Here is an 18,987-nt window from a genome sequence, read left to right on the forward strand (position 1 = left end):
GAATGTAGACTAGCTGCTCCCTACATTCACAAGATTCTATTTCTAGTCTAAATTCAAAAAATCTAAATTCGAGAGAGGTATCGCGAATATAGGATTGATTGGATCAAGGTTTGTATCAGTTTTCATAAGAGATAGAGCCGTGATTCCAAAAAATGTGTGAAAAATATCTGGTATATTTCCAGGTCTATCTGAAATTCCTCCACCAACAATGTCCTGAGAATCCAAAATGTATTTTTCTAGCATTACTTTGTCTATTAGTTCTGTCTTATTCAGAACAAAAAGTACTGAAAATATCCACCATGAATAACAGACGTCGGGTGCTTTCTCTGGCCTTCCATTAAAACCTCCACAAAGTAACTGCCTATCACACAACCAAATTCCCAGTCTTTCTGTATCAACCAAATCAAGTGAATTTAATAATGACAGAGACGAAGCGCAACAAAAAGTGTATGCAGCGTGAGACTCAGAACATGGACTGCACCCAAATCCTCCATCCTCATTGTAGCAACGTAGTATATACAAAAGTGTTCTTTCTATATTAATCTTTCCAAGTTTGTCCAAAATCGTTAAAGAAGATAACGCACAATAGACGAACCTAACATCTGTTTCTACATAACCATCGCTATTAAAAGAACCATCTTCATTCTGAAGAGATAATATCCAGTTTGAAACTTTCTCCGAATCTATTTTGTCAATTTTTCCAATCATTAGTGAGATTAAAATTACATAGTAAGTGGACACAATATTTGCATCCAACCCAACATTTTGTGAGTAGCCAACCATAGTTCCTTCATTATCTATTATTACCTTACAACTTTCAACAAAATCAAGGATATTAGTTTCCAATTCTTTAATTTTTCGCTCATTGTCCGGTAACAAAGATCTCTTCAATAGCATCAAAGTGCCCACACCCCAGAAGATTCCGGATGTTTTAATTTGAATCCCGTACAGTCCTTGAACTCCATCACACTTACAATATAGATTCCTAATAAATTCGAAATGTTTGCTCCCAACAAACTTTTTTTGAATTAAATGTGTAGTCATTTCAATAAATAAGAAAAAACACAGCGTCTCTCTGCGGGACGGAATAATAGATAAATATTGTTTTAATATTTTAATATGCGGGATTAATTTGTCATTTCCAATATAACGCCCACTCATGTAGCGTGTCTACAACTGCTGGGAATAATGCTTTAGAAGAAGTCATTATTATCTCTCTTAAATAGTCTTCTGCCTCCATTTCACTAAGTTCAAGTCTGAACTTTTCTTTTATTTTAATTAAAGCCGCCTTATGATTACCATTAAGCTTTGAATCGAAATCTTTAATACCACTATCAACCATTGGAAGTAATAAATTAATGAATAGCCATGATCTTCTTCTAATGTATCTATAGAACTCGCAACATTTGTCGACAAATAGTTTAAAACCATATGAGTTTATTCCACCCATTGCTTCAATCATCTCCGTACATACTTTCATTGGCGGTGGAAATGGTTTAGGATCTTCACCAAAGATATATCCAAAATCAACGTGTAAGAAGTCACCATTTTTTCCGACTAAAAGGTTATCCAAGTGTCTATCCCCAACTCCGACAATGAAAGTAGCCACACTATATACTGCACAACTTATAATAAATCTGTTTATAATACTCTCCGGTATTTCGTCAATTTGAGTATTATGAAAAGCCGCCCAGTATTGGAGAATACAGTTTTTTCCATATTTCTTTCTCAGTGCACCTATCGAAGGGAAGTCTTCAAGAAAAAATATTAAACCGTCATTTTTAGAGAATGAAAGTACTTTGTAAGTTGTAGTAGAATTTGTTAAATTCCATTCTTCAAGTAGTTTACTCGATATTTCAAGTAATTGAATGACAAGTTGATCTTGTCTGAGATCATCACCTACCTTGTACATGTACTTTGATTCGATAACAGGATATATTAACTCTGAAACACAGGAACTTTCATTCTTAGAACCATGATCAAATGCCTTTGGCTTATTTAAATTATCTAATATAGCAATCCTACAAGACAAAATAAATGGACAAAGCGAGGACTTTATTATAAAACTTTCATTCGGTACAATCCCGATAAGCGCTTTGTTTATATCAATAGGTAGTGGTAATGGTTCGCTCAGATTCGTAATGTTAAGTATTGGAAGTGAAATATTCTCGATATTTTCATCTATATTATTTGAATCAAAGTGCTTTAATTCCCAAACTATTTTTGAAGAGTACAGACTTTTATTTAATTTAACTTTTTTGCAATTTTTTATGAGTTTGCACTCATTAAATACCATATATTTTATCGAGTTTAGTAGTTTTAAAACAATTCTACTAATAGCCTGGGAGTTTGAAGTTACTTGGTTTGAATAATTAGTAATATTCCCAGCCTCAAAATCCTGTAATATATTTTGGAATTTTTGAATTTTTTTTTCTAGCCTTTCTCTCTTGCATTCCTCTATTGAAATATTATGAATCCATAATAATGTTAGTCTAAATCGTAACTGTGATAAGAACAAATCAATTATTTCAAGGTTTCTATGATAAACACAGCATTTATTTTTATCGTTTCCATTCAAAACTGAGCACTCTGGATCCACCAATTCATCTATTATTTCGATAAATGTCCTCTCGAATACATCAATAGACTCTAAGTCTGAAATTTCAGAAACCAACAACCAGAGCAGCTCTACTGAAAGTTCAAGATCGAGAGTGACATATTTTTTTAGAAAATTGGATAACTCTGAATTAACTTCGTACCTAAGTGACTGAACAAGTTGCGGTAAAATTAGCTTTAGTTCGTCTCTTGTACATTTTTTTAAATTTTTTATGGCAAATTCACGTATGAATTCATATTCTTTGTAATCACAAGAGAGCAAGTTCAAAGAATCTTCAATATGAGTATTGCCTTTTTCCACAAATTCATTAAAAGATTGAGTAATTTCAAGTAACTTTTCTACTTCTCGAATTATCGAATTTTCTTTCAGATTAATGTTATCTAGCAACATTGGAATTCCTCCTTTGAAAAATGGAAGAATGTATCTATATTCCCATAAAAGTTCTACTTCCTCCTTGAATAAATCCTTTTCCAATACAGAAATATATAATGTATAAAGCCTCATGATATTTAACTCGATTTTAACTTTTTCTTCGTTATTTATTATACCCTTTTTAAATCTTGGATTATCAAATTTAGTGTTTAAAGTAGAATAGAAACCTTTAACAGATAATATACGATAATCAGGTACTTTTAAATAAAAACCTTTCCGATTAGATTTTTGATTTATAAGAAAATCCGAATTCCTGCATAAGAAATTTAGGAATTGAGAATAATTAATTTTAAAATCATATTCGAAATTCAATTCATCTGAAAATATTTTATTCCGTTTAAAGCAAGAAAGAGTTGAACTTCTATTTAAATTAATTGATATAACCATATAACCGAAAGATAAATTACTTAGTTTATCATTATCCAGTAAATTTGCAAAGTATTCCATTGGGAAAAACGCCTTATAATTTTGGATACAATTTTTTTGAAAAACAGGTAGACTCTTTGTACTTTTCTGATACTCAGGAACAATAGGTATCAACATTGTTTCTAAAAATACATATCCTTCGATATTAAATATGGGTAACACAGAATATCCTATTTTAAAATTGTCGATATCTTTTGCGTTCTCATTTAAAATATTAAATAAACAGATAATTGAATAATTACAAAATGGTGAGAAAGAAATTAATTCATTGATATGCATCTCAAAAAAAAAATCTATTTGTTTAAATTCTTTTGATTCATCTGTATAACTATCAATTTTTATGACTTCTGATTGAATAGGTGGTCTCAACTCGGAAACATCACCGAATGAATTTACCGAAAATAGTTCACATTGTATCCTTAATAAAGCAGGGGCAAACTCAGCAAAGTTACTTGTTAAAATTTCACTTGAAATTATTATTTTATTAACTTTAATAAACATCAAAACAGTGTTACCTCACATTTAAGAAACCAAAAGTTTTTTTTTAAATACCTTGGAATTTTATACCGCCTATTTCAAGCGTCTCTCTATTTACATAGTTTAGCACCCTTGTTAGTTTGTAAGAAAAAAAATACTGATATAAAGCCTGATTGTAAATAATAATTTCTTAGAAATGGATAACGATATAAGTGATTCAAATCAAACCCTTGGTAACGGTATTCAAGATCAAGTACCACCTTCAACTGAACAAGCATTTGCTCAGCCCTCGAATCAAAATGTTGCTGGGGTCAGTGAAAATTCGATTCAAAGCCTTATGACGTTTAAACAATTCACACTAGCTCAAAGTGACAACTTATCCCCTAATGAGCTTATTGAAATGTATGATTCTTACAAAACGAAGTATGTTCAAAGAAATAAATCGGACTTTATTGATTCAAATAAATCCTCCCCGTTCCTGTTGGAAAAATTCCATCCTATTTGGATTAGGAAAATAATTGAAGTAAGAAGAAACTTGGTTGTTAAAAGAGCTGACTTATTTATTAATAAGTTAGTTAATGGTAAGTTTAGCTCTATTAACAGAGTTGTTTCTTTTGATAGTAGCTATGAATATCAATCAAATCCTTCTGAAAGAGATGAAATCAGTAATTTTGACAATATTACAGTGTTGAGGGAACCTTATTTTGAAGTAAATATGAATTCTCATGTCTTATTACTGACAGAAGTCCCAACTTACATTTCTTGCCTTGACATTTTGGATTATTTCACTAATCAATTTCCACTACCAGATGGGACATTTGGGGCATGTAGAGGCTTTCTGGATTTAAGTCTTTCTACTCCAAAGTTTAATCGTGGAATATTGAATAGACAGTGCTATGTTTTGTTTGACAATAACGAAAACAGGAACAATGCATTTGAAGGAATAAAAGGGAAGATAATTAAATCTTCATTTTCTACACAAAAAATTTCACATTCTTATTTACAGCTAGATTATCATGAAAGAGTTCATGATTATCAAAATATTGTTGGACAACATGGCCAAAAGTATTATATTTACGTTGTTCAAGCAAAACTATTTAATGACAATGTACCAACAAGGTTCGGAACATTACCGAAAATATTTTCTACGAATGAACAACTTTGTTCAGACAAAAAAAACATGTTGAGAATAATTGAGAAAATAGAAAAAGATCAAAATATTGAATTTAGGATAGACAAAATTATTGAGGATATGTTTGAGAAAAATAAAATGGAAGTTAAGAAGATTGTGGACATTTTAGCAGTTTACCTGAGATTTGTACATGGAATTGATTATTACACATTTACAGTAGCAAGACTATTTCAGAACAAGATTGAAAATCATCATAACTACACAGAGAATGGAAACAATTCTGATTTCTCAGATACCATTTCTCCTGCGAACGTAACAGACTCTAGTCCTGTCCAATTAAAACGTGAGTTATTTAATTCTCACAGGAGTCTTTTATTGCTATCCAGAGGATATATTGAGACAATGATGAGAAATAGATTTAAAGGTGGTTGGTTGAGAAATGAAGCGCTTACTTCTGAAATTCAAACTTACGATAGCCTTATTGAAAATCAACAAAGTAAGTCGGCGTTGACACAATTAAACAGGAATATTGAGGGTTTATTAAAATTGCCCTCGGTATTCGAGTTAATACCTGAATCTGTATCCGACAATGACGAAGTGCTTTTATTTAACTGGAAGAGATATTGTGAGCAGCACGCTATCAGGAAGAAACCAGACAGGTGGCAATGCGCTAAATGCCTTAAACAATTTAAGGGAGAGGAATTCGTAAGTAAACACTTAAATAAGAAGCATAAAGACTTTCTAGATGTCGTTAAAGATGAATTGATTTTCGAAAGGATTATTAAACCACTTTCGGGCAAATTTTCGTATCTCATTCATCCAAACCTCGATGACTCTGGTTCTAACCACATGAAAAGAGGTAACCACCAATCTAATATGACTGGTCCAATTAGATCTAAATACAATAAATATCAAAGACCAATACCATATGAGAGAAATAATTACTTCAAAGATTGGGATACTCCTAAAACAAGCTCAGCATTTCAAAATAGATGCAGTAATCAGTTTGACATAAGAACAACCATCAAGTATGATGATCTTTGACTTTTATTGATATGTGATTTAAAAGTTCTTTATGCTACAGTATTTTCCATTGTATTGTTTATTTCAGAGAGCATTCAAGTATTTGTGACTTCAGTAGAGTGAATTTAAATTAATATTCAATTCAGATTATTGTTATATACTAGAAATAGGTAATAACTATAATGTGAAGGACTCTTTTTCTTAATTCTAATTGTCGTCTGAAACAGTAGCTCATAAAGATCTCCTCCAGATATCCAATATTGTCCTGTCAATTTCTTTAATTTCGAGAAAATTGGTACAATCTAAAATGTTCTTAGAAAAAGGAGTTTTTACTAAACTGTTTTTACTAGTAGAATTTTCACTGACTTTTGAATTCAAGTCACAATTTACCTTTAAATAAAAATTTGAATCATCTTCATCTATACATGTGACTATTAAGTCTTCACTTTTAGGCAAGTTATTTTTGCTCGATAAACATGAATATAATATATCTTCCTTCTCTAAAATTTCCTTGTTGCTTTTATTTGATCCGTTATCGTGTAAACTGTAGTATTCACTAAAATTATGATATTTAATTCCCAACTGATTGAAAATGTAATAAAAGGAGTCGTGCTCTATTTTACAAGTAGGAATACAAACAACGATGCCTGTTTGTCCAAACCTTCCTGTTCTTCCAGCTCTATGAAGAAATGTTTCTTTATCAATAGGTGAATCAATATTTATAACTAAGTCAACTCTTTTAACATCAATCCCACGTGCAAGCAAGTCAGATGAAACAACAATTCTGCATACACTCCTTTTCAAGGCTAAAAATATTTCCTCACGTTCAGTCTGAGATCTTCTCCCGTTGATATACATTGCTGGTATACCAATATATTTCAGTGCTACTGTTATTTTGTATCCCAATGAGCCATTATTTGTAAAAATAATCGACTGCCTAAATGGGACTTTAAATAATATTTTGATAATTGAATTAATACAACAAGACCACTGAAAATAGTCATTTTCATCGAAAAAATTTCTTGAAATAGAATATTCAAATATGTCGTCAAATAAAAGAAAATTGATATTCTTCAATACTGGGCTTCCAACCATTTTTGAAATAGATAATATTGAATCTTCTTGATCAGTACTTATACCTGTCATCTCAAAAGTTTTGTTATAAACATTAATAGTGGGGCTGTCATCTTTGATTTCGTTTGGTCTTAAGGAGGCACATAGTTGAATCTGCCTGATTTCAGTACTTTTTAAAAATTTTGATTTTATTTTAATACTTTTTAGTGTAGTTTTTATCACTTGAAGCTTTTCCTGTGGGAAGGTTGCAGAAAAAGCAATAATTTGAGAGTTTAGACCTAAGTTCAAAATATATTTGATTTGATTAATAAAACAACTATCAAACAAACGATCAGCTTCATCAAGCAAAAGAAAAAGAAGAGATTCTTTTATCTTATTAGGGATTAAGGCTTTTATAGAATTAGTCTTAGTTAACTGAATAAATCTTCCTGGTGTAGAGGTTAATAGGATATATGAATCATCGTTAAATTTATGTATATCCTGAAAAATGGGGATTCCACCAACACAACATAAACTAGTAATTGAGTATTTACTTTTAATTGGATTAATTAAAGTCGATACAGTATCATTTATTTGAATACAAATCTCTCTTGTAGGAGAGATAAAAAGAACTAACAACTCCTCTTTACTCAGTGTTTGTAGTTTATTATCGTTTAATTCAAAAAGAAGTTTGTTAATAACATAAGTTGTAAATGCAATAGTTTTTCCAGTACCAGACTTTGCCTGAACTAGCAAATTTTCACTAATGTCATGGCTTAATAAGTGATATTGTACAGGTGAAGGGAATATATATCCATTGCATGTTAGTGAATCAATAAGATCATAATGAAGAGGGAAATCTGAGAATCTGACATCACTATCAAACTGCAGCTTTACATCTTCAGAAGGTTCATCTTCGCTTATGAATAAAGGATACATAAATGGGCAAAGAAAAAAAAACGACTATAACATAGCGCCAAGAGTTACATGAAATTCAAGATTTAAAAAGAAAAACAAATATATAGAAGTTAAGTTAATCTCATTTCATCTGGATAGATCTCAAGATGATTAATGTTAGACAAAATATCCATAAATCCGAATTTATAATCTTTTATTGATGCAAAGATGAGTACTGGGGAAGCGAGTGGATGGTTGTATATAACTGGAATTGACTGACGAAGTGTAATTCTTTGAACTTTGTTACAAATAGGAAATATACGAACATCTCTAGTACTAAATTTCAACTCAGTACTCATAACTTCAATCGGATCTTTTTTAAAATTATTTCTAATATTGAATTTTGAGCTTCTAAAAGTAGAACCTAAATGGATCTCAACAGGTTTCTTCGAAGAAAAATTCATGCAGTTCAACTGTTCTAAAACGTTCGAATATTTTTCAATATTATTATTTGTTTTTCTATAAAAATATTTTGATTCATCAGATAAAAGTGAAAAGCAAAGTGTTCTTGGTATTTGAATATATAAGTTGACATTTAAATTAGATAATTTATTTGACTTTAAACGATCAGCCTTAATGTTACAAACATTGAAACTTATATTAATTGGTATTTCCCTAATAATTCTGAATGGGAAAGTAATTGTTTTTAAATAATTCTCCTTTTCACTAGTATCAGAAACTATGACAGGTAATTTATTTGAGCGTTGAATGGTTGGATTAAGATTCATGAAATAAATTTTACAAAACGTACAGTTGCAAAATAAATTATTAAGGCTCTCAAGTTTCTTATCATTATTAAATGTGGCAAAACAACTTTTTTTTGAAAACGTCATTAATTTTTGATTAATATCTTGAGTTGTATCAATATTGAGTGGTATGGAAACAAAAAAGCAAGAAAGTATTGTTTTGCATCTGTGTTTTATTGGTAAATCACATATAAAGTTGCGATATATTTTTAAAAATTTTTGATTAATGATTAATCCACAGTTTTTGAATTTCAATAACTCATAAACATTAATCCTTTCTAGTAAACTCCCAATTAAATTGTTATTTGTACTTGGAATCAATTCTAGTAAATTATTGATTCTAGAAATAATATTAATTCTAAAAGAATCCCTATATGGTAGCCTCATTAACAACTTAATTATTTCAAGCAGAGCAAGTAAGTTCTTCTTATTTTTTCTAAAATAATTTTTAGAAGTTAAATTAATGTTTGAATAATTAAAAACACATCCCAATGGAAGGTAATCAGATACAATCATCTTAATTAATGTTTTTTTACATTTGTAATCGCTTAAAATGTCAAATTTTTTGTGTTTTGAAACATAATCAATTTCTAAAAATTCTGTACATGTTTTGATTTGGTTGTTAAGTTCCAACTTATCTGCAAGCCTAAAATAAATATTTTCTTGAGGCTTTATAAAATTTAATTTAAGATAAAACTCATTTGGTAAATTGAACCTAATTTCAGGTATGAATTGGAATAGGTGGAGTTTGGCAATATTATAGTACAGTAATAACTTTGGATTTATCTTGTTTATTATTGAAGGTGAATTCCAAATTGCCCAATATGTAAATATTAATAATATTACGCGACGAAATCCTTTTTCCTTGAAATATCTGCCAAATAAATCATTGATTATTTCACTAGCAATACACAGATTATTTTTAACGATTGAAGGTATGGAATTATAGAATAATATTTCATCCAGTTGCTCAATGGAATTTGCTAAAGTCACTATCAATTTAATTAGACCTTTTGATTCTAAAAATACACCAAAGGAAGCAATTCTAATTAAATTACTTTTTGTTTTTGTATTACAGTCATTTATAGTTGGTATTATTTTAGAAATATTCTCGGTGCTTATCGGTATAATAAGAGAAATTGTTACTATCATTTCAGATATTAGAGTTTGAATTGCGATATTTTCATCAAGAAAATAATCGAATATTATATCATTAATCCTATTCACAAATAAGTCTGACATGTATAGTTTCTTCGATTTAAATATATCATTTATCATAGTAAAAATTTCAAATCTTACTGCAGGTGACTCGTCTTCTAGTCTCTTATATATCCAACCTTTGTCATAAATCTTGTTTTCTATACCTTTGATAGAACTTATTTTAAAGAATTTAATCAGGGAAAATTTAGAGGAAAATATCACGTTTTTCTTAAATTCACTAAATTTAGTTGTTAGATCCTGTGACACGTTTGAAGTTGTATCAGCAATGGCACTGTTATTACCCTCAATATCAAAATGTTCAAACGGCAAGTTTTGAGGTGAGAATGCTTCATATAATATTTCTACATTAAAACCGTCAATCTTTGTTAAAACATTCATGTTAAAAATACATGAAACTCTAGTTCCAACGTTAACGGATGTGCTAAATAAACTTAATATTTGTACAAATCTTTTAATGAGTTTTTCAATATACATATGGCCGAGAGAATTAATTGATCTAAATCTTTTTCTTGATCTTATTGTGGTATTTTTTCTCATTTTTTCAATAATGTTTACTAAAATTGGAAATGAATTAATAATAACAAGTACTACGTCTTCATCTGTCGTAGAAAGCCAGTGAATCAATTTTTCAATAATATTTTTGAAAAATTCAAAGAAGGCAAAACAAAAGAAGTTGTCTGAATTAAAATTAACTGAAAAGATTAGGTAAGAAAGTTCTCTCAGTTTAATTTGAACATTTAAAAATATATTTAGATGATTGCTTTCCAATCCTGTCGTTATTTTTCTTCGTCGGTAACATATATGGGGAATTATCTTAAAAATATCAATTGTAATATTTTTGATCTTCTCATCAAATACTTTTCTAACATATGATTTTTTACATCGTTTAAATCTATTTTGAAATCTTTTTCTTTTTCCATATTTGTTTATGCAGGCCAATTTATTACTCATTTATATGTTTTTATTAAAGGAATATTGTATAAAGAAAAAAAATCGCATTAAAATTCTGCGCTCAATATTAACTAATGAAAGAAAAGAATATAAGATCCAAGTTAAATGAGAAACAGAAAAAAATACAGAAGTGTAGTTCTATAAATTATGAAATAAGAGATTCAAGGAGTTACTTTAAGTTGTTACTCCTTGATGATTCTCTTTTGAACTCTTTAAATGAACAATTACTTATTATCTCCAAGAATTTTGAAATGAAGATTCTCAGAAGGAGCGAACTTAATGAAAATCATATTGAACAAATACTTGATATAACACGATATAATATGAAAAAATTGTATGATCAGAACCCGTGGGGAGATATTTGGAAAAATGGTTGGGATGATGATCTTAAATTTCAAGAATTGTCTGACGAAGCGTGCAATTACATAATAATATACAGAAAAATAGATGAATCCAAATATTCACACCAAACTGAGCATTACATTACTAATATATTCGAAAACTTCGACTCAGAAATTGAAATAGTTTCTTTCTTATGTTTTAAGATAGAATTGGAACAAAGTATTATTCCGGGCAAATTATATTCAGTAGGATATATGTACGAAATACAATCACTACACAAAAGTAATGGATGCGGAAAATTATTGATAGATATGTTTTGCAGAATATGTGAAAAAATGAAACTAGATAAAATAATGTGTACTGTGTTGAAAAAGAACAAAGGTGCTATAAAGTTTTATTCAAATAAGTGTAAATTCAATATTGATGAAATATCACCTATTAATGAGCCTTACATTATTTTGTCTAAAAATATCAATGAGTCAAATTTCTAATATTTCTTACTATGTTACTTGTACAAAACAGCGGCAACGATTGTTAGAAAACAGAAATAAGGGGATATTTCAAATATAAGGACTTAAGTTTTGAATTATTCGGATACTATATTAATATTTAATGTTATCTAGCAAACGAGATGAGGACATACGTGTAGAAAAGTTAAGAAAAGATCTTTCTGAATATCTATATGCTTCCGAAGATATCTTGGAGTTAAGCAGGTTCATCCTGTGCAATAGTGGGAGTTTCCCAGAATGCATCAGCGAAAAAGTTAATATAACTAATTTTTTTAATACAGTAAAACGAGTATATGGTTTATGGAGAAAAAATCCAGCTGTATCTGTGCGTGTCGATTATGATTTGCTCGCTCTATTAACTTTACTTAGGGCTTCAGATTGGTTGGATCCGGAAAGGCAAAGGGAAATAGAGGGGTTTATTACAGACTTAACAGATGGATATACGAATTGGAATACTCTTTTTCCTGTAAAAGATTTACGTGTTGTAATCGAAAGATCACTTAGAGCGCAAGTTACTGGAATAGTGAGAGGAAGGAATTGTATGGAAATATGGTTTAGAGAAGGTTCTATAGGTTCGTCTCAAGTATCAGGGATGGTTATAATTTCGCCATTTCATATTCAAATAAAAGACATAATTGATGGAGGCATGTATATTTACATAGGTGACCAATTTCCAATGTCTACCTTGGATTTGGAAGATTTACTAACAAATTGCCCAAAACTATGGATATATCGTTCTTCCGTGTTTCCTCCAACTCCAGATGATTTGTAACTAATTTAAATACTAAATAGATTGAATTGAGATAGAGTTTATTCTTTTTAAGTGAAATAATGTTCTTACTCTATTTGCATAATTTTTTCCTCTTCTATTTCATATTCAATATTTATCTTCTTTTTTGAAAGAAGTTTCTTTAATTCTTGTTTATGAATTTTATCAATCTCATCATCAAGTTCACTTTCAACATCTTCTATATAATCTACAAAATCCCCTTTAACTTCGTCTTCATTTTCAAATACTTCATTCTCTAAATCCTCCTTTATCTTTTCAGAATTACTTGTTGAATTGTATACTTCTCCGTAAATTCCCTCCTTCAGTCTAAGTAAAAGTTCATTTTCAATTTCGTTCTCTATCTTTGCTGCACATAACGCCTTCATTTCCCTTGAAGTCTCTCTTCTCTCTGTTTTTTTCTTAATAGGAACTAATTTTTGTTTTGGTGTTAAAGAGATCTTTCTCGCTCTGATCAAAGTCTGACGGATCCTAGTAAGTCTATGTTTACACTTGAGTATTTGGTGTTCAGGAAACACATTTTTCATATTCTTGTTTATCTGTGAAATTGCTGTTAGAAAATTACTACTAAGCTTTACCTTTTCCCATAAATACCTTGGAGTATGCGCTCTTTCTGCAGTTTTCATGTATAGAAAACATTCTCCTTCGTTTTCAATTACTGTAGCATATAAAAGGTTTGACAATGGGCAAGATGTACGATTACATAGTCCGGTGACGTTATACTCATTTTTGCAAAATGTTGTTTTTTCACATCTAAAAATGAGTTAAAAAAAAAAAAAATAAAAGTTTCACATCTAAATAAAGATATTAAACTTACTTTACTTTAAATGAACAAAAATTATTGCATACACTATTCCATATCAATTCAGGATCGTTCATTTTTTTTTTTGTCTAAATGTAACATATGACTGGTTGAAAAAGGTCTTCCCGCTAAAATAACGGGTTCTCCAAACCATAAAAATCCATTCTTCGATTAAAATAAAAAATTTGAATAACTTCTTACATATGCATATAACAAAATGAATAATAATCATTTTTCTATGGATGAAACGTGGAAATTAATTGAATTTCTTATCAAAAATGGATTTAAATTTGAATTTTATCTAAATGATACTTTTGACATATGTAAAAAAATGTACCCTATAGAAATATTTTCATTAGTAAACCTTATTCCATTCAAAGGAGATCCTGATATAGTTCGTAAATCTGTTTTTTCTGTTAGCTATAGAACTGTGATATTACTTGAAATTAAAATTAATATATCAATAAAGGCCATCAGACTGTTCCCAATTGAAGCCAAACATTCCAGTAATGGAATTCAAAATAATCTAATGATTTCTGAACTGATATTAGAGAATCAAGAATTAAAAATTTCAACTATTAATGATATATTTATTGAAATAAAAACACTATTTGCGAATATTACAAATACTAATCATATTATCGAAACGAAACAATTAATTGACTCTTTAAAGGCATTCTTGGATTTTATTTGGGGACCTGAAGAAATATTTTGGAATTCTGATGATGTAATAAGTGAAGGTGTATCTAGTTGGTATCAAAAGGCTTGTGAGTTGAACTTGGTACCGACAATCCGAGGCGAATTGATAAGTATTCCTGACTCATTAATTGACGAATACTTTGAATCTGAAGTTGAGGATTCTATAAATTATAATTTACTGAGTGAGGATTCCAAGAAATGTTTGGAAAAAATAAAAAATTTATTTCTTGTTGACAGTTATATCTCATCAGGTATTGTCCCAAAATTTACTTGGTCAACCCCAACAGATGCTACATGGATCAATGAAAATAGAAGTTTGTGTTGTAAAACTTTTGAAGACGTTCTAATACTATTGAAAGCATCAACAAAAGTTACACACGATATTGAAAATGCGAGAAGAAAAAGTATCAAAAACACATTACTGTTGAGGGAATATATTTCTACAATGGACGAAATGTTTGAATTTAGAGTATTTTTTGGGGAGGTTAAGCGATCATACGAATATAAGATTATTGGAATTAGCCAGAGAAATATTTATAACTATTACGAAGAACTAAATGTGAATGAGGATATGAAAAAAAATATTGTTCATATTATTTTTAATTTTTTTAAAAATAAAAACATTATTAATGACTTATTTAAGATTTACAATACCAAATTTATTGCTCTTGATATTTACTTGGCTAAAGATGAATGCGAGTTTTCTGTTATAATAATTGATTCGAAACCATTAACTGAAACATCAACACTACTCTTCGATAAAAATGACCTCAAAATATATTATTTGAGTAATAAAGGTTATGATATCGACTTCGACGTTTTGAGATTGGTAGAAAACAAATTTGCAATCACGAGTAGTCTAGGTGACTGCTTTTCAGGAAGGGTTCCAGAAGAATTTTTATTACTTTAAAATAAAAGTTTAGCTGATGCTGACTACTTATCGAGAATTTTTATGATGAAAATATATTGTTATTTTATAAACTCTCGTTTAATGAATAAATTGGGTTCCATAATTCTGGAGCAGAACTAAAATTATCTTCGTAGTATTTTCTATTTTTTGTGGATTTTTTAAATCCAAGGTTAAAGTAATTGCTAATTGATTTATTGCTGAATTTGAACAATGAGGAGGTTCTAATTAGGTTTCGATCAGTTGTACATATACTTGGATAGTTTCGATTTTCAGTGTTAGTATCAAATTCATCGATAATTTCCTCTTGAATAATCTCTTCAATTATATCCTCAAGAGTTGCAATACCTATTATTTCACATCTTTCAGGTAAAGGTGTATTATTTTTTCTTGATTCAGTATACTCTTTGACATAATTTGTTAATATTGCGATGTGACAGTGCCCTTGCTGAAATATATTAAGTGCATCATATGGGTTTGTTTGTGGATATGCGAAAATAGGTTCAACGATATATCTATTGCAGTGTTTTGAATCAAAAAGGGACTTGATTGTTACAGAATCATCTGGATCTATTGTTATCAAAGATTTTACTAAAAGTAATCCCTCTATATTATGTCTATTTTTCGAGAAGATTGGGATCCTAGAATGACCTACCGTTAAAATATCTTCTAACAACGAGTGATCTAATTTCGAATCAATATGAAGCATATATACATTTTCTAAAGGTACTGAGAGCTCAAGTAAACTTTTATTCGCCATATCTAGTACACCCTGTATTATTGTAACTTCATCATTTGCTAGACCGTTTTCAGTATTTAATGATTTGAAATCGTTTAAACCTTTTAGTTGCAACCTGTTTAGCGATGTTTCGCGATCAGTATTTATGAATGATTGAACAGTATCTGAATTTAAATACTGGCTATTTAAGTTATTTTGTGTTATATTTATTGTGTTTATATTTCTCTCACCTTTAACTCTCGTACTCTTTTGAACTAGGTGACAGCTCTTCATCTTATTTCCAGATGTGTTGGTTGCTGGAAGAACAATTGAAACCGGTCTGTTTCTTAAGTCGTCTGTTCTCCTATGTAACGCTATAAGCGCTTTTAATTGTGCTCTTGCATAAAAGTTATTTACTTTATTTGTATTTCCAATAAAATAGTCCAGAAGTTTGCTAATTGGCCATGAAAAAAAAAACAAGCAAAAGGTGAGAATATTAACAAAACTAGAACAGTTTCCTGCTATCATTAGTTGATGTTTACCTGTACATATCGCCTGAGGTAAAATTTCACCAAATATTAGTATAGCGGTCACTGATAAAAGTACTGCCAACCAACTTGGGATTATTTTGTCAAGGAATAGTGGTAGGGTTTCCATACATATAGAATTAGTTAATAACAAGGTTACAAGTAAGAGATGATGCCTTTTAATTAAATTTAATGCAGTTAATGCCCACTTTCTTTCTTTTTCGCTCCCTGTCTGAATTAACACTTTAAGTTGAACACCATCCAAAGACATCAATCCAGTTGTCAACCCAGATGCAATTCCACCAATTATTACAAGAATTAAACTTATCAGAATACACAGATAATATTCAATTGTACCTTGCCTATATCTAATATTTGCTAGTTCTCCAATATTTTCAATTCTTGTACCATTTATATGTGATGCTTCACATAGGTGTAGATCTTTACCTGGTAAACTAACTAACTTGTTAATAATCGTTAACAAAAAACCGGTTCTAACAAGAATTGCATTTATTTTTTGCTTCCACAACATTACATCTCTATGAAAAATCACAAATGTTCGGTTACTATTATTCACAAATAATCACATAAATTAATTACAGGCGCAACAATATTATTTTGTTATTTATAATTTTTTACATGGAATGAAAAGAGCGCGTCAAATCAGGTATTGTAAAAGGAAAATATTTTATTCAAAACTCAATAAATGTAAATTTCCTATTAAACAATGAATCTAACATTGGTAGAGTCAGATATTGCGACTCCTAATCTTGTAAATCAGACTTATGATGAGGTATTTTCGGAGTTAATAGAAATAGGTGATATGGCATCTTGGTCACTTTCCTCCGCAAAGGTAAGTGTATATGCAAACATTGAACCTTACAAACTCAATATTCATAGCCTGGAAATGGTATTTCACAATTAAGAGATAATAATTCTAGCACATTTTGGCAAAGTGATGGACAGAGCCCTCATACAATTACATTGAGATTTCCTAGAAAAACAAAAATATCTGTTATAGATTTATATCTTGCGTATAAAATTGATGAAAGCTATACACCTCAAATTATTTCAATTAGATCGGGGAGTCAAGAGGGTGATCTTGAAGAAATAAAAGAAATGCAGTTATCCGAACCAGATGGCTGGATTAGGATCCCACTCTCACCAAAAGAAATAGCAGATAGCTTTTTCAAAGATGCAATGTAAGTTGTTTGTATTATTATTATAAAGATTTATATTTATATATATTTTTTTTGTAAATAAATTAATATTTGAGTCCGGGAAAAATAAAATCCATATGTGAGTCCCAAAATTATATCTCAACATTTTGCATACAGGTAAGAGATGACAAACATTATTTAGAATTTAACTTAAAATAAGCAGATTGCTATATTGGCTAACCATCAAACTGGTAGAGATACACATATTAGGTTAGTGAAAAGAATTTACATTTACTATTGGTTGAAACAGACACTTTTGTAACTTAGACAAATAAGAGTTTGGGGTCCAAGAGAAGTTAAGAACGATATAATTGAAAGGTAAGAATTAAATTATTGTTGTTTTTATATTTATTTATTTGTTGTTTTTAGTATTCCTATTTCTCAATCGGTTAAGATAGGAGCAACTATCGACACAAAAATTTATCGGTTTTTGAGATAGAAGCTGTGGGCGATTAAATCTATAAATTTTTGCGTTCTTTACACGTAACATTTTTTTTGTCACCTTCCACATAAATATAATTTAATGAACAAATCATTTTATAGTGTTAATTTTCAACAAAATTTCTGAAATGCTTCAATACGGGTTGAACAAGGATTTAAGTAGAAATTTTAAAAAAATCGCATTTTTTTTATTGCTAATAACCTCGAACGTAAAAAATTTTTGCATACATGGATTTGCATTAAATAATTATAGAAAAAATAATAGGGTGGACTTGCTTTTTATACTTATTAAAATTATAATTAAAGTTACGATTTATTCAGTTTCTTGGATTATTGTTCTAATATGGGATGCATATGAGTATGGAATTGTTTTCTACGGCTTAATATTAAGTATTTGTATAGTGAGTTATTGCTCAAAACATGTTAACTCAAATTTTTGTTTCGGGGATATAAAGGCGAACAGTTTAGTATTTTGACGCGCATAAAATAGCCTCATTTCTTATTTTTATAACTAAAATCAATAATGAATATAGGAAATAATGAAACTAAAAAAAGTGGTGACACTTCCAACTGGAAGATTATATATCCTGTTTACTTAGACAAAAAAAGATCTATTTCAAAAGGAAGAGTTGTCTCGTTTTTAAATTGCATTGAAAACCCGACAGTAGCAGAGATTGCAGAAGTTTGCATTCAATTAGGAATACCCTGTCAAATAGAACGGAAGCGTCACCCGAAAGATTACAGGTTTTTTGGTAGAGTTAGGTATTCATTATTAGACTCAAATGGGGATCCATACAATAAACAAATATTAAGTAAGAGGCAGTTGTTGATCTCAGTAGGAAGTGGAATAAATGAAATAAGAGCAAAACAACAAAAAACACATCAACAAATTGAATATTCTAATTTAAAAATATGCAATAATGATCAAAGTAACATATGTGGTTCAAATACTATTGTAGGGAGATGTAAACCGAAGAAAAAGAAATGAATCAAAAGAATA

The 18,987-nt window shown here is 29.5% G+C and overlaps 12 protein-coding genes across 12 annotated transcripts; 6 read left to right on the forward strand and 6 right to left on the reverse strand.

The window, feature by feature from the left end:
- Positions 1-42: 42 nt before the first annotated feature.
- On the reverse strand, positions 43-1,044 carry FG386_000456 (Rab geranylgeranyl transferase beta / prenyltransferase; the record flags this gene model as incomplete). Its single annotated transcript, XM_067339806.1, has 1 exon — positions 43-1,044. One exon carries the CDS (start codon positions 1,042-1,044, stop codon positions 43-45), a length of 1,002 nt encoding a protein of 333 aa, XP_067196502.1.
- Positions 1,045-1,135: 91 nt separating this feature from the next.
- On the reverse strand, positions 1,136-3,976 carry FG386_000457 (phosphatidylinositol 3-kinase; the record flags this gene model as incomplete). Its single annotated transcript, XM_067339807.1, has 1 exon — positions 1,136-3,976. The coding sequence occupies one exon, from the start codon at positions 3,974-3,976 to the stop codon at positions 1,136-1,138; it is 2,841 nt and encodes a 946-aa protein (XP_067196503.1).
- Positions 3,977-4,148: 172 nt separating this feature from the next.
- Positions 4,149-6,128, forward strand: FG386_000458 (protein with C2H2 Zn finger; the record flags this gene model as incomplete). The annotated part of the gene is made up of 1 exon (XM_067339808.1): positions 4,149-6,128. The coding sequence occupies one exon, from the start codon at positions 4,149-4,151 to the stop codon at positions 6,126-6,128; it is 1,980 nt and encodes a 659-aa protein (XP_067196504.1).
- Positions 6,129-6,338: 210 nt separating this feature from the next.
- FG386_000459 (uncharacterized protein) lies at positions 6,339-8,099 on the reverse strand (the record flags this gene model as incomplete). Its single annotated transcript, XM_067339809.1, has 1 exon — positions 6,339-8,099. The coding sequence occupies one exon, from the start codon at positions 8,097-8,099 to the stop codon at positions 6,339-6,341; it is 1,761 nt and encodes a 586-aa protein (XP_067196505.1).
- An 89-nt stretch (positions 8,100-8,188) lies between these two features.
- Positions 8,189-11,035, reverse strand: FG386_000460 (uncharacterized protein; the record flags this gene model as incomplete). Its single annotated transcript, XM_067339810.1, has 1 exon — positions 8,189-11,035. The coding sequence occupies one exon, from the start codon at positions 11,033-11,035 to the stop codon at positions 8,189-8,191; it is 2,847 nt and encodes a 948-aa protein (XP_067196506.1).
- A 74-nt stretch (positions 11,036-11,109) lies between these two features.
- Positions 11,110-11,868, forward strand: FG386_000461 (acetyltransferase; the record flags this gene model as incomplete). The annotated part of the gene is made up of 1 exon (XM_067339811.1): positions 11,110-11,868. One exon carries the CDS (start codon positions 11,110-11,112, stop codon positions 11,866-11,868), a length of 759 nt encoding a protein of 252 aa, XP_067196507.1.
- Positions 11,869-11,989: 121 nt separating this feature from the next.
- On the forward strand, positions 11,990-12,658 carry FG386_000462 (uncharacterized protein; the record flags this gene model as incomplete). The annotated part of the gene is made up of 1 exon (XM_067339812.1): positions 11,990-12,658. The coding sequence occupies one exon, from the start codon at positions 11,990-11,992 to the stop codon at positions 12,656-12,658; it is 669 nt and encodes a 222-aa protein (XP_067196508.1).
- Positions 12,659-12,723: 65 nt separating this feature from the next.
- On the reverse strand, positions 12,724-13,552 carry FG386_000464 (uncharacterized protein; the record flags this gene model as incomplete). The annotated part of the gene is made up of 2 exons (XM_067339814.1): positions 12,724-13,426; positions 13,491-13,552. 2 exons carry the CDS (start codon positions 13,550-13,552, stop codon positions 12,724-12,726), a joined length of 765 nt encoding a protein of 254 aa, XP_067196510.1.
- A 140-nt stretch (positions 13,553-13,692) lies between these two features.
- FG386_000465 (hydrolase) lies at positions 13,693-15,084 on the forward strand (the record flags this gene model as incomplete). The annotated part of the gene is made up of 1 exon (XM_067339815.1): positions 13,693-15,084. One exon carries the CDS (start codon positions 13,693-13,695, stop codon positions 15,082-15,084), a length of 1,392 nt encoding a protein of 463 aa, XP_067196511.1.
- Positions 15,085-15,148: 64 nt separating this feature from the next.
- On the reverse strand, positions 15,149-16,858 carry FG386_000466 (CBS domain multi-pass transmembrane protein; the record flags this gene model as incomplete). Its single annotated transcript, XM_067339816.1, has 1 exon — positions 15,149-16,858. One exon carries the CDS (start codon positions 16,856-16,858, stop codon positions 15,149-15,151), a length of 1,710 nt encoding a protein of 569 aa, XP_067196512.1.
- Positions 16,859-17,053: 195 nt separating this feature from the next.
- On the forward strand, positions 17,054-17,985 carry FG386_000467 (anaphase-promoting complex; the record flags this gene model as incomplete). The annotated part of the gene is made up of 6 exons (XM_067339817.1): positions 17,054-17,179; positions 17,227-17,528; positions 17,603-17,663; positions 17,710-17,756; positions 17,814-17,864; positions 17,916-17,985. The coding sequence occupies 6 exons, from the start codon at positions 17,054-17,056 to the stop codon at positions 17,983-17,985; spliced, it is 657 nt and encodes a 218-aa protein (XP_067196513.1).
- A 525-nt stretch (positions 17,986-18,510) lies between these two features.
- Positions 18,511-18,975, forward strand: FG386_000468 (signal recognition particle SPR19; the record flags this gene model as incomplete). Its single annotated transcript, XM_067339818.1, has 1 exon — positions 18,511-18,975. The coding sequence occupies one exon, from the start codon at positions 18,511-18,513 to the stop codon at positions 18,973-18,975; it is 465 nt and encodes a 154-aa protein (XP_067196514.1).
- Positions 18,976-18,987: the final 12 nt, after the last annotated feature.

The sequence above is a fragment of the Cryptosporidium ryanae genome, assembly GCF_009792415.1.
Source record: "Cryptosporidium ryanae isolate 45019 chromosome Unknown contig_13, whole genome shotgun sequence".
In the NCBI taxonomy this organism is placed as follows: domain Eukaryota; phylum Apicomplexa; class Conoidasida; order Eucoccidiorida; family Cryptosporidiidae; genus Cryptosporidium; species Cryptosporidium ryanae.